The 13,565-nt window shown below is 46.2% G+C and overlaps 1 protein-coding gene and 1 non-coding gene across 2 annotated transcripts in view; both read left to right on the plus strand.

The window, feature by feature from the left end:
• Positions 1 to 6,087: 6,087 nt before the first annotated feature.
• TRNAY-GUA lies at positions 6,088 to 6,176 on the plus strand. The gene is given in 2 exon segments: positions 6,088 to 6,124; positions 6,141 to 6,176. It is a non-coding gene; the product is annotated as a tRNA-Tyr (tRNA).
• Positions 6,177 to 10,118: 3,942 nt separating this feature from the next.
• DLG5 (discs large MAGUK scaffold protein 5) overlaps positions 10,119 to 13,565 on the plus strand; it is a 222,015-nt gene continuing 218,568 nt past the window's right edge. Inside the window, exon 1 of the mRNA XM_007938647.2 lies at positions 10,119 to 10,422. Within this exon, the coding sequence (XP_007936838.1) occupies positions 10,119 to 10,422 (304 nt within the window). The remainder of the gene's footprint in view (positions 10,423 to 13,565) is intronic.

Genomic DNA, 13,565 nt, shown 5'->3' on the forward strand with positions numbered 1-13,565 from the left:
TAATCATATTATATATATTATATACAATAGGTATATAATATATATATAGAAAGAGAAAACTATCTTAAGGAAATGGTTCATGTGGTTGGCAAGTCCCAAGTCTGTGGATCAAATGCAAGCTGGAGGCTTTTCCTGACTCATGCAGCTGCAGGGGCTGATGAACCCAAGATTGAAAGGCAATGCAGCAGATGCTGGCTTCAGAGGCTGACAAACCCAAGATTGGCAGTAAAATGGCAGGCTGTGGGTTCACAGGCTGTGAAGGCAACAGTCCTAAGATTAGTAGGCAATATGGCAGTCCACTGGTTCAAGTCAGCTGCAGGATCCCAAGCAAAAAGCCAGAGACCTTTCCCAGAGCTTTTCCATGTATACTGGAAGGCCATGTTCCTGAGGAAACTCCCTCTCAACTGATTGACTGTTCATAGCAGATCTCATCATGGAGGTGATTACATTATATCAGATCTCATTATGGGGGATAACTACATCGTAAGATAGATTTCCATTCATTCATACAAGTGTATTTTGGTGCCTAGGCAGTAGAATGGTTTAAGCACTTGGCTGCTAACCAAAAGGTTGGAGGTTCAAGTCCAACCAGAGGTGCCTCAGATGAAAGGCCTGGTGATCTACATCCCAAAAAATCAGTCATTGAAAACCCAGTGGAGCACAGTTCTATTCTGACACATATGTAGTCACAATGAGTCAGAGCTTACTCCATGGCAGCTTGACCTAGTAATCTTAATTACAAGGCAGTGGTGGTTCAGAGGTAGAAATCTCATCTTCTATATGGGAGACACAGGTTCAATTCCCAGCCAGCACACTTCAAGAGCAACCACTGTCTGTCACTGGAGGCTTGTGTGTTGTTATGATGCTGAACAAGTTGCAGTGGAGCTTTCAGACTAAGACAGACTAGGAAGAAAGTCATGGTAATCTACTTCTGAAAATCAATCAGTGAAAACCCTGTGGATCACAAAGATCCAATCTGCAACCAAGCATGGGATGGTGCAGGCTGTGCAGCATTTCATTTTGTTGTGTGTTGGGTTGTATGAGTCAGGGGCTGACTCCAGCGCAGTTAACAACAACAACCACCTTAATTACATCTGCAGTGTCTTTAGCCATGGAACATAACATATTCACAGGTCCCAGGGACTAGGGCATGGATATCTTTGAGGGGGCGTTCTGCCTACTTCAGGGATATAGAAAACTAAACTGGCAACTTTAATTATGAGCTTTGATGAATGCTAATGAAGGGAGAAATAAAAACTGCAATGAGAACCAACAGTAGAGGCATTAACCCCTTTTGTGATGGGTTGGTCAGCATGTATGACTTCCTAATGCAGGTAGCATCTAAGTCAAACTGTGAAGAATGAGCTCTGAATCAAAGGGTTAATGCTGCCAGGCAGGACTGTACTTGCAGAGACCTAGAGGGGCCATGCCTGCAGGACCACATTTGCCTTGGTGCCTGTATGTCAGATATGGATTTCTGAGGCAGGGGTGTCTTTACTAGAGTTTAAAGGCCAAACTCGTATGCAGGGCAAGGCAGGAAAGAATGTGGCTCCCTGGTGCTTAGCACATTGGTGGCTGCAGTGGCCAGAGTTCTGGGTGAACTCCCAACCAAGCATTGTGCATTTTCTACTCTTCTGCCACTCATCCCTAGGGCATCACAGTTTCTGAACCTCCCTCAGTTTGCTTCTGAGGCCTCTCCTTTTTGAGGTGCTCTTCTTCTCCATATTCCCATTTTTAGTAGATATTATTTTGTATTGTTGTAAAAAGTATATATATATAACACAACATTTGCCAATGCAACATTTTCTAGATATACTATTTAGTATTCTCAATTTCATTAATCATATTGTGCAACAATTACCATAGTAGTTGCCAAATTTCCTATCACCATAAAAAAAAACTCTCTAGTAGATATAATTTTGGAAGCAAGGTCTCAATGCATTCATCTATACATTCATTTACAAATTAAAAAACAGTATTTATTGAGCACCTATCACATGCCAGGCATGGTGCCATGAGGATGTGGCAGAGAGCAAGACAGAATGGGACCCTGCCCTCATTGTCTAAATATAAACTAAATGGAAGTCTTTCAGTTAGAATCCACAACCATACATCCAGGAACCTAAAACATCTATCTGCACAGAACCTGTTGCTGCATGTTTCAGAGTCTTCCTCTCAGCGGGATGGGAGAGTGGAAACCAAAAGGACAAGGACAACTACCATTGATTGAACACTAACTACTTTGATACTATTATTAACAACCCCATTTTATAGATGAGGAAACTGAGGATAGAAAGTTTTCTCAAAGTTACCCAGCTAGCAAGTTGCCACGCCAGAATTTAAATCAAACATTCTGACCAGCAGAAGCTGCTAGCTCAAGCACCACTTTAAAGGGTATAACATTAAATGTCTGCCAGGTAGCAAGCATTGTGCTAGGGCTTGTATAAAACCAAAAACCAAACTCACTGTCATTGAGTTGATCCCAAGTCATAGAGACCCCCATTGGATTTCTAAGGCTGTAAATATTTACAAAAGCAAACCGCCCCATCTTTCTTCTTCAGAGCAGCTGGTGGATTCTAACTGCTCACCCTTTGGTTAGCCAAATGCTTGACTTTGTATAAGTCATGTCATTTAATTCTCCTAAATACCATAGGAGAGAGTGATACTTACTACTTTTCTAGAGATGCAGAAGTTGAGGCTCAAAAAGTTGCCCAAGGACATATATATAGTCAGTGAATGTCAGAGTTGGGATCTGAGTTCATACCTGTCCAGCTCAAGGTGCTTTCCCTTTAAGAGAGAGGGAGTGGAGGATAGAAGGGGAAAGAAGAGTCAAGCTTGGGGGAGAAAGGAGCCATTGGGGAGGGAAGGGGGAGAGAGAACAAGAAGATGTTCCCAGGATGGGTGAAGCAGAACAGAGTGTGCCCAGAGGTGATGCTGGAGGTGTGAAGGAAAGGCCTTGGGGATAGCCTCAGGTTAATGGAGGGAACAGCTCTCTGTGGGGAGTTGTGTTGAGAGGTTAGATTGCAGAGGATCAGTCAAGGAGTAGGGTCTATGAGCTTGTGGGGGTCCCCTCAGTGTCAGGCAGTGTTTCTTTCCTAAGGAAATGAGAGGGAAAAAGGTCTTTGAGAATGGGGCAACCTCAAGCATGCTGGTTGACCTAAGTCAGAGCAGAAGAAACTTGGACAGTGTGAGAAAGTGGGATAGGATATGACAGTGGAAGGTTCTGGAGAAGGGGTGCTTGTATGTGTGTGCATAGGATGCAGGGACTAGACCCAGAGCATGGAAGACATTGTTCTTAAGGAGAAGAGGCCCTCTTTCTCTAAGACCAGAAGAAAGGAGGAAAGGTGGATAAATCTTTGGAAAAATTCTTAGAAAGTGTAAGAGTGGGATGATAGGTTGATTTGCCCAATGGGGACACCTATCCTTGTCATTTCTACTTCTCCCATTGTGATGGGCCCTAAAGGAGACTGTGTGGAAAGGTGCCTGTCTTGGTTATCTAGTGCTGCTATAATAGAAACACCACAAAATTGATGGCTTTAACAAACAGAAATTTATTCTCTCACAGTTTAGAAGGCTAGAAGTCCAAATTCAGAGCACCGGCTCTAAGGGAAGCTTTTCTTTCTGTTGGGTCTCATGGAAGATCATTATTCTTTGGCTCTTTGGCAATCTTCATATGGTATGGTGTCTATCTTCTATCTCTGCTCTGCTCCCTGTTGAAACTCTTTTATATTTCAAAAGAGATGGCTCAAGATATAAATTACACTAACCCTGCCTAATTAACGTAACAAAGATAACCTAGTCCCAAATGAGATTATAAACACTGCCATGTAGTTGCTATTAGGTGCCCACAAGTCACTTCCACCTCATAGTGGCACTATGTACAAAAGAACAAAAATACTGCCTGGTCCTGCACCATCCTCAAAATCCTTGCTATGTGTGAGCCCGTTGTGGCAATCCATCTCACTGACGGTTTAACTCTTTTTCGCTGACTCTCTACCAAGCATGATGTGCTTCCTCAGGGACTGGTCCCTCCTGATAACATGTCAAAGCATGTGCAATAAAGTCTCACCATCCTCACTTTCAAGAAGCATTCTGGCTATACTTCTTCCAAGACAGATTTGTTCATTCTTTTGGCCATCCATGGTATATTCAAAATTCTTCACCAACAGCACAATTAAAATGCATCAATTCTTCTGCAGTCTTTCTTATTCATTATCCAGCTCTTAAATGCACATGAGGCTATTGAAAATATCATGGCTTGGGTCATCTTTGCTCTTAAAGACTTTGAAAAGGTCCACCAGATTTGCCCAAAACAATACATACTTTCATTTCTTGACTGTTCTTCCATAAGCATTAACTGTGGATCCAAGAAAACTGAAATCCTTGACAGCTTCAATATTTTCTTCATTTATTTTAATGTTGCTTTTTGGTCCAGTTGTGAAGATTTTTGTTTTCTTTATGTTGAGGTAGACTCTATACTGAAGGCTGTAGTCTTTATCTTCATCATTAAGTGCTTCAAGTTTTTTTTTTTTTTTTTTAACTGTTCTCTAGCTAAGGTTGTATCATCTGCATATGACAGGTTGTTAATGAGTCTTTCTCTAACCCTGATGCTGCATTCTCCTTCATCTAGTCCAGATTCTTGGATTATTTGCTCAGCATATATATTGAGTAAGTATGTGAAGAGATACAACCTTGGCACACTCCTTTCCTGGTTTTAAACCATGCAGTATTTGCTTGTTCTGTTCTAATAACTGGCTTGTGGTCTATATACAGTTTCCTCATGAGCACAATTAAGTGCTCTGGAATTCCCATTCTTTGCAATGTTATTCATGATTTGTTATGATCCACACAGTCGAATACATTTGCATAGTCTGTAAAACATGGGTATACATCTTTCTGGTATTCTCTGCTTTCAGCCAAGATCCATTTGATACCAAGAGTGATAATCCCCTACATTCTCTTCTGAATCCAACTTGAATATCTGGCAGTTTCTTGTAGATGTACTGCTGCAATTATTTTTTAATTATCTTCAAAAAATTTTAATTGCATGTGGTATTAATAATACTGTTCGATAATTTCTACATTCTGTTGGATCACTTCTCTTTGGAATGGGCATGAATACGAGGCTCTTCCTGTCAGTTGGCACAGATGAGTGATCACCTCCAGCACTGCATCCATTTGTTGATGGTGTCAGCTGGTATCCCATCATTTCCCGGAGCCTTGCCTTTTGCCAATGTTTTCAATGCATCTTCCATCAATATCATTGGTTCTAGATCATATGCTCCTTCCTGAAGTGGTTGAATGTCGACTAATTCTTTTTGGTACAGTGACTCTGTTTATTTCTTTGATCTTCTTTTGATGTTTCCTGCATCATTTAATATTTTACCCATAGAATCCTTCAATATTGTAATAAGAGGCTTGAAGTTTTTCTTCAGTTCTTTCAGCTTGAGAAATGCTGAGCGTGTTCTTCCCTTTTGGTTTTCTAACTCCAGGTCTTTGCACATTTCATTATAATACTTTCCCTTATCTTCTTGAGCTGCTCTTTGAAACCTTCTGTTCAGCTCTTTTACTTCATCATTTCTTCTGTTCACTTTACCTATTCTACATTCAAAAGTAAGTTTCAAAATCTTTACTGACATTCATTTTTATCTTTTCTTTCTTTCCTGACTTTTTAATGATTTGTTGCTTTCTTTATATATGATGTCCTTGATGTCATCCCACAATTTGTCTGGTGTTTGGTCATTAGTGTCCAATGTGTCAATTCTATTAAGATTTATAATGTGTATTTTTTGGGAACAAAATTCAATCTATAACATTGCCTCAAAGGGTGTCAAGTGCTACAGAAATACAAGGTCATGTCAAAGTCACTGAATAAAGGAATCCTATACTAATTATTTTTATAGAAGAAACTATCTCCTCCAAAATTAGTCTTTTGCATAAATCCTAGTGTTTCCTATAATAGGTTTACTGAAGGTAGTGTCCAACCTACAGAGAAAGGGCTCTTAGTAAATGGGCCATTTCCTTGCTCCCTGGGAAGGCTTCTAGGGTAAAAAACATACACATGCCCCACTATCCTTTTAGGGAGATCCTTCGATAGCTCAGTTGGTAGAGCAGAGGACTGTAGGTGCTTCATACTAGCTATCCTTAGGTTGCTGGTTCAAATCCGGCTCGAAGGACTCACCTTCCTTTAGGAGCTCTGATAGTGTAGTGCCTAAGGCACTTGACTGCTAACCAGAAGGCTGGCGGTTCAAACCCACCATAGTGATACCGCCTGGGAAACCCAAGGAGGGGTCACTATGAGTAGGGTTGACTCGACGGCATATAACAACAACAACATCCTTTTAGGGATCCTGGGAAACTGTGTCTCCCTACTGCCCATTCTTATCTCAGGCACCCTTTGGATCTGGGACTTCCAGTCAGTTCTAACCATAAACTAGATTAGTCTCCAACTTCTGTTCCTTTCTCTCTATTTCTACCTTCTTCCCACTCCTTAGATTTCTAGCCAATCCAGCTAAGAACAGAGGTTCCACATGTATCCTGGAGTGGAGATGCCTTTGAGGATGGTTTAGTCTGTGCAGTTGCGGTAAGGGAAGCCAGTGGCCAGCAGGGGGAACCATCTCTCAGGTGGGGCAGGAGCGGGAGGAGAAGAGCAAGGAGCTTGTCGAGAACCTTGGCCATGTGCAATACCAGTCTTCCCCTTAAACCCTACTCAGGCATAGAAACCAAGACTGTCTGCATAGGGAGATATTGTAGCATGATTTAGTCACATTTGAGAGTCCAGTTTTGGTTGCGATTGTTGTTGTTAGTGCCATTGAGTTGTGAAGCAGAGTGAAACACGGCCTGCTTCTGTCCATGCTCACAATCCTTCCTGTGCTTGAGCCCATCGCTGTAGCCACTGTGTCTGTCCATCTCACTGAGGGTCTTCCCCTTCTTTGCTGACCCTCTACTTTATCAAGCATGATATCTTTCTCCAGGGACTGGTCCCTCCTGACGATATGATGAAACTAGGGAAGACAAAGCCTGGTCATTCTTGCTTCTAAGGAGCATTCTGGCTGTACTTCTTCAAGGATAGATTTGTTTGTTCTTCTGGTTGTCCATGGCTTTTCAATATTCTTTGCCAGCACCCCAATTTAATTCTTTGGTCTTCGTATTCATTGTCCAGTTCTCATATACTCATGAGGCAATTAAAAATAACATAGCTTGAGTTAGTTAGAATCACCTTAGTCCTCAAAGTCACATCTTTGCTCCTTAACACTTTAAAGAGGTCTTTTGCAACAGATTTGCTCAGTGTAATTTAACGTCTGATTTCTTGACTGCTGCTTCCATGGCTGTAATTGTGTGTCCAGATAAAATGAAATCCCTGACAATTTCGATCTTTTCAATATTTCCAATTTGGATCGTAAAAAAAAAAAAAAAAAAAAAACCACCACCAAACTAACTGCTGTCGAGTTGGATCAGACTCATAGTGACCCCTCCTTGGGTTTCCAAGGTGGTATCACTACGGAAGTAGATTGCCCAATCTTCCTTCTGAGGAGTGGCTGGTGGATTTGAACTGCCAGCCTTCTGGTTAGCAGTCAAATGTCTTAGGCACTACAGCACCAGAGCGTTGAATAATTTGATGAATGCTAGTCTTTGGGTGGGAGCTCTGGTAGCATAGTGGCTAAGACACTTGCCTGCTAACCAGACGGCTGGTGGTTCAAACCCACCAGCCGCTCCTCGGAAGGAAGGTTGGGCAATCCTACTTCCGTAGTGATACTGCCTCGGAAACCCAAGGAGGGGTCGCTATGAGTCGGGGCCAACTCGATGGCACATAACAACAACAACAAGTCTTTGGGTGGTGCAAAGAGTTAATAGGCTTGGCTGTAAAATTGGAGGTTGGAGTCCATTCAGACACAGCTTGGAAGAAAGGCCTGGCAATCTACTTCTGAAAAATTAGCCATTGAAATCTCTGTGGAGCCCAGTTCTACTCTGACACATGTGAGGTTACCATGAGTTGATGTGAAGCCCATGGTAACTGTCTGTTATTGTTTCAAAAGAAACCCCCATTCCAGAAAAATACATAAATAGTCACAAAAAAATTTCAGATAAAAATCAGAAGCTTCACAGACACTTTCAGGCTCATCCATGGATCCGAGGCTAAAGAATCCCTGATCTCTCTGTGCCCTATTTTCTCTGATGAGAATACTGAGATCAGCAAGGGTAACTGATGCCTCCATATTATGCAGCTATTTAGAGGGAATGTCAAAACTGGAATGTAAATTCTGACACCCTTGTTCTAACCACTATATAAAGCATTTGCTTCCATTAAATAAAATTTGCTTCCCTGTCAATGAAGCAGAATATTTAACAAACCTTTTTTTTTTTGGTGTGTGTGTGGGGATAGGGGCAAAGGATCATGGGGAGAGTGATGGTGTCAGTAGAAAATGCTCGTACGGCCTCCAATATTTGTAAACGAGATTCCTTCTGATAGGTAGAAGTGGATCTGGAATTCCAGGCTAAATTAGTGAAAAGAGAACAATCACTTGGCATTCTAGCTTTTAAGGAGCTAGTCCTCCACCCAGGACATTACTGCTGTAATGGAAGGTAGGAAATGTTCTTGGGCTTGGAAAATCCTCATTGAGATCATTACGAAAGCAGGTTTCCACAACCCGTTTGTTTCCCTCCTCCTAGGGTAGAGCTCTGGTAGCATAGTGGCTAAGACACTTGCCTGCTAACCAGACGGCTGGCGGTTCAAACCCACCAGCCACTCCTCGGAAGGAAGGTTGGGCAATCCTACTTCCGTAGTGATACTGCCTCGAAAACCCAAGGAGGGGTCGCTATGAGTCGGGGGCGACTCGATGGCACATAACAACAACAACAACAGGGTAGTGCCTAAGGCACTTGACTGCTAACAAGAAGGTTGGCGGTTCAAACCCACCAGCTGCTCCTGGGAAGGCAGGTTGGGCAATCTACTTCCGTAGTGATACCGCCTCGGAAACCCAAGGAGGGGTCGCTATGAGTTGGATCTGACTCCACGGCAGTGAGTTTGGCTTTGGTTATTGGGAAATACTCTGAACAGCTTCTTAGAGTGGGAAACCTAACACATTAGAGGGAGGTCTTAATTGGAGATGTCAAGCTTAGGGAGATGTCAAGCTTAGGGGAATTCCCTCAATTGTCTGCTTGCTTTATTTTGTAGTTCTCAGGTTAGAAGACCCTGGAGTGGCAGCAGGCTTTTGTTTGCGGGGACTCCAAAAGATTGGTGGCTGGCCCTGTGCCTCGTGGAGGGATGGGGTTGCGGGGTGCTTTCGGCTGGGCTCCTAGCACCGCGCCCCCCACTCAGACGGCGCTTGGGCCTCGAGGGATTAGGAGAGAGAGCGTGCGCGGCGTCCCCGCCTCCCGGGAGGGCCGAGGGCGGGGAGGCGGGGACCCCTCCCTTTCGCCCATCCCCTCGGTCACTGCCTCCTCCCGGGGCCGGCCGCCCGGGCGCTCGGAGGGACGGACGGGGGAGGGGAGAGGGAGGACCGACGGGTTGGCGGCGGCGCTCGGGCTTTGGCGGTGCGGGCGGCGGCCGTGGGACCCCGAGTGAGCCAGGCCTGAACATACGGGCGGGCCAGGCCAAGGCGGCGGCCGAGTCCAGGCCGGAGCCGTCGGGGGTTACTACGAACACCACCCTGACTACTTTTTTCTTGGAGGTGCAATCTGTTCTGTGGCCTGGGGTTTCAGGGCGAGTTTTCTCGCGGAGCCAGGGAGAGAGCGCGCGCGAAGGGGGAGGGGAGCATGCCCGGCTGGAGCCGGGCCTCGGGGCGCGCCCCGGCCGCCGTCCCCACCTCCTCCGCCTCCTTCTCCTCCTCCGTCTCCTCCTCCTCTTCCAGTCCCGCCGCCGCTGCAGCCAACATGGCTGCGATCCTGAGCCCGGGAGGCGGCCGCTGCTGAGCGCCGCTCGCTTTCCCGGGCCCCAGCCCGCACAGGCCCCAGCCCATGGGCCCCGCGGCCTCACGGCTCCCGGCGCGCTAGGGCTGCAGCCCGGCGCCCGTCCGCCCGGAGACGCCGCGGGGCCTCCGCGCCGCAGCCGCCGCTTGCTTGCCCGCCAGCCTCGGGAACCCGGGAACCCGTCCGGAGGGGCGGGGCGGCCCGCCACCATGGAGCCCCAACGCCGGGAGCTGCTCGCCCAGTGTCAGCAGAGTCTCGCCCAGGCCATGACGGAGGTGGAAACCGTGCTTGGGCTGCTGGAGGCCGCGGGAGCGCTGAGCCCGGGAGAGCGGCGGCAGCTGGACGAGGAGGCGGGAGGCGCCAAGGCGGAGCTGCTGCTCAAGCTGCTCCTGGCCAAGGAGCGGGACCACTTTCAGGACCTGCGGGCAGCGCTGGAGAAGACGCAGCCTCACCTGCTGCCCATTCTCTACCTGAACGGCGTCGTTGGGCCACCGCAGCCCGCCGAGGGCGCCGGTGAGTGTCGGATCCCCGCCTCTTGGCCTTTAGCACTTGTCTTCCACGACTTCTCTCCCCAGCTTTCCAAGTGGGAACTCTCGAGAGCCATTGAGCTACCTGGCAGCTGGCAGCGGGTAGAACCTTTCCGCTTTATGCCATCTGTGGGAGAGAGAGAGATGTGGATCCCAGATGCACACTTAGTCTCCAGTCCCGCCGTTGGTTGTGAACAATGTACAGGTCTTGAACCTCCTAGGTGTTACAGAAGCAGGTCCGATGGAGGCCCGCAGATTCAGCCATTGGGGGACCTCAGGTGTCTGTTAGTCCATTTTTAAATCTCTTCTCCATTGGCTAGTCCCTTTGGAGCCTGTGCTAGCCATTAATCAAATCCAGAAGAATGGAGAAACCGAGCCAGGACTGGAGCTCCTAAATTTTGAGCAGTGTCACTGTGTTTCAGGATCACTTGTGCCTTTTCACTTTCTGGCTGTCTCAGCTCTCCCCCTTTACCCAGACCTGCGGTTGATTATGCACAATGCCTGCTAGGTTTCTGTGGGCCGGGAAAAGTTGGGGAAGTTGCATTGCACCATGGGAAAATCCTAGTAGCGGCTGCTGGCTCAGTTCCCTCACTGACTAGACAGAGCTGCCTGAGGAGAGAAGGCTGGTGGGCTGGTTCTCTTGATGGTGCTTTTTGGGCACCCTGTATCCTTGGTTTTTGGGTTGCCTGATTTGAGAGAGTGTCAGGCATTTGTGAGTGAGTGTGTGGGTGGGTGGCGGCTGCTGGAAGTTGGCAACTAGTGGTAGACTTGGCCTGGCCTGGTGGAGGGGTGCGTAGCCAGCCTACTAAGGGAGGAAGAGAGAACTAGCATATATTGGGCACCTACTGTATGGCAGCCAATTTGCTTTATTTGTCATTTCTTTATTTCATTGTTGTTGCCACCTTGTGATCTCTGTAGTATTCCTACTTTGCCGAAAGAAAACTGCACTTGAAGTTGCTAAAATGCTTTGAAAGTATTTAATACCAAACTAATTGCTGTCGAGTAGATCCCAACTCACAGTGACCCCTCCTTGGGTTTCTGAGGCAGTATTTCCATGGAAGTAGATTGCCCAGTCTTCCTTCTGAGGAGTGGCTGATGGGTTTGAACCACCAGCTTTCTGGTTAGCAGTCACATAGATGCCTTAGGCGCTATGCCACCAGAGCTCCTATTTTGAATTATGACCTCTTGTTTTATTTAGCACATTTGCAGTCAGGGAACAGTGAAGCCACCTTTTCTGGGTCTTGCCCTTTGTTTTAAGAGTGAACCAGGCGGGCTGAGAAATTGCCCTTAGCATTTGTAGTTAAAAGGTTGATTAGACGTGTATACATGGCTGTTAAAAGCCTCACTTACTAAGGGAATGATTTTTTAAGTTGTTCCTCCTAACAGCTCTGTTGTATATTTCCCATCTCAACCTCATACTTTATAGCTGAAGGAAACTGACATGCAGAGAGACTAAACTCTTTTGACCACACAGCAGGCCATTTCATGGGAGTCCTTCTGTCTCCGCTTTGGGCTTTCAACTCTTGATCTGTTCCTCCAACCTGCATTCTGCCTGCTCACTTGTGGTTGTATCTGGATGGCTGGGCAAACCCAGACATGTGGGATAGTGCTTTGGAAGATGCTAAGAAGGGGCTGTCAGATACCGCCATGGGAAGAGTATGGAAGAAGACCTCATCAGGGTAATTTTTTTCTTTTCAATTGCTCCTATCTGTCTACCTCTCTGTGGTCCCTATGTAGTGCAGGTTGTGCTCAACTCCTAACCTGAAGGTTGACAGTTTGAACCTATCTAGCAGTACCACAGGAGAGAGACCAGGTGATCTGCTTTCATTAAGATTACAGGCAAGAAAATGTTTTGCATCAGTTCACACTGTAACACATGGGGTCACCATGAGTCAGAAGTGACTTGATGGTAACGGATTTTTTGGTTCATTCTATTATTCTGTGTATCTGTTTATTTTTGAAGAAGGAAGACCAGAAGTTAGAGTGCAGACTAGAAGTCCTGGGATGTGTATGGATCAGCACTAGCTTCAATCTCTAGAATCAATGAATGAGTTGCCATTAGTTAAGACCACCTTTCTATACCTAAGGAGCTCTGCTGGTGCTGTGGTTAAGTCATTACAGCCTTGGAAACCCTATGGGGGTCACTTTGAGTTAGAATCGACTTGAGGACAGTGGGTTTGGTTTTTCTCTGCCTGATGGAGAAATTGGGGTCTCATTGGGCTGATGTTCTAGGAGCTAGCCCTGACCTCTTAGAAAAAGGATGAATAGGGTTTAGATTTTACCCCCTAGGGCAGTGATTTCAGACCCTAGTTTTATTACAGTGCAGAGTTTTTTGGCTTCACTGAGGGTTATGAAAGCCTCAGAAAAACAATTTTCAGGGTGAAGTTAATTTAGGAGAAAAATTCAGTGTATCAGGATGCTTCCTAGAGGTTCTGGGGGACAGGGATGACATACTATAAAGGTAACAATAGACTGTTGGGATCTTGTAAAGATTGAATTATTGTGCAGTGGTTTTCCAGCTTTCTTTTTACCCCTTTAAGCAGGGAGCCCTTCTTATGGGTGAAAGCTCAGTGCATTAATGAGCTTCTCTGCTCGAAAGGGTGGAGGCTCCTGCCTCTTCCTTAAGGAGCTAAAGTCAAGGAAACCCAGACTGTGTTCTGCCTTCTTCCTCTCCCCAGCAATTTCTACTCTGCACATGGGTCCACCTTTCTTAGTGTAAATTGGCTTTGGTTTAGTACCTTTGTGGGATCTTGAGTAAAGAACCAGCTTGTTTCCCCAGGAACCATAGTCTTAAGAAGAGACCCCTGTCTTACCATCCCTTTACAACAGAAGTGGCACGGTTACCCAGTTAGGATATCCCTTGGTGGATTCCACACCTGTGTAAGCCCCTGGACCACATGCCCAGCTCTCTGGCTTGTACTTGTGCCCTATGGGAGTCTACAGTGCTATAGGCCAAGGATAGTGGGCAGTCTGTCTGTGGGGCCTGGAACCAGAAGGAAACTGAGGAGGGCACATAGCTTAGGTGCTGCTGGGCTGGTGAGCAAACCAAACCCACCTGGGCAGCTCTTGCTCAGTGCAATCCCTGATATTTATAGTCCACCATGCTCAGGCCCTGGGGGTGTGGAGATG

Source organism: Orycteropus afer, unplaced genomic scaffold, assembly GCF_000298275.1.
Source record: "Orycteropus afer afer isolate SDZICR_OR568_19922 unplaced genomic scaffold, OryAfe1.0 scaffold00052, whole genome shotgun sequence".
NCBI classification, from domain to species: Eukaryota; Metazoa; Chordata; class Mammalia; order Tubulidentata; family Orycteropodidae; genus Orycteropus; species Orycteropus afer.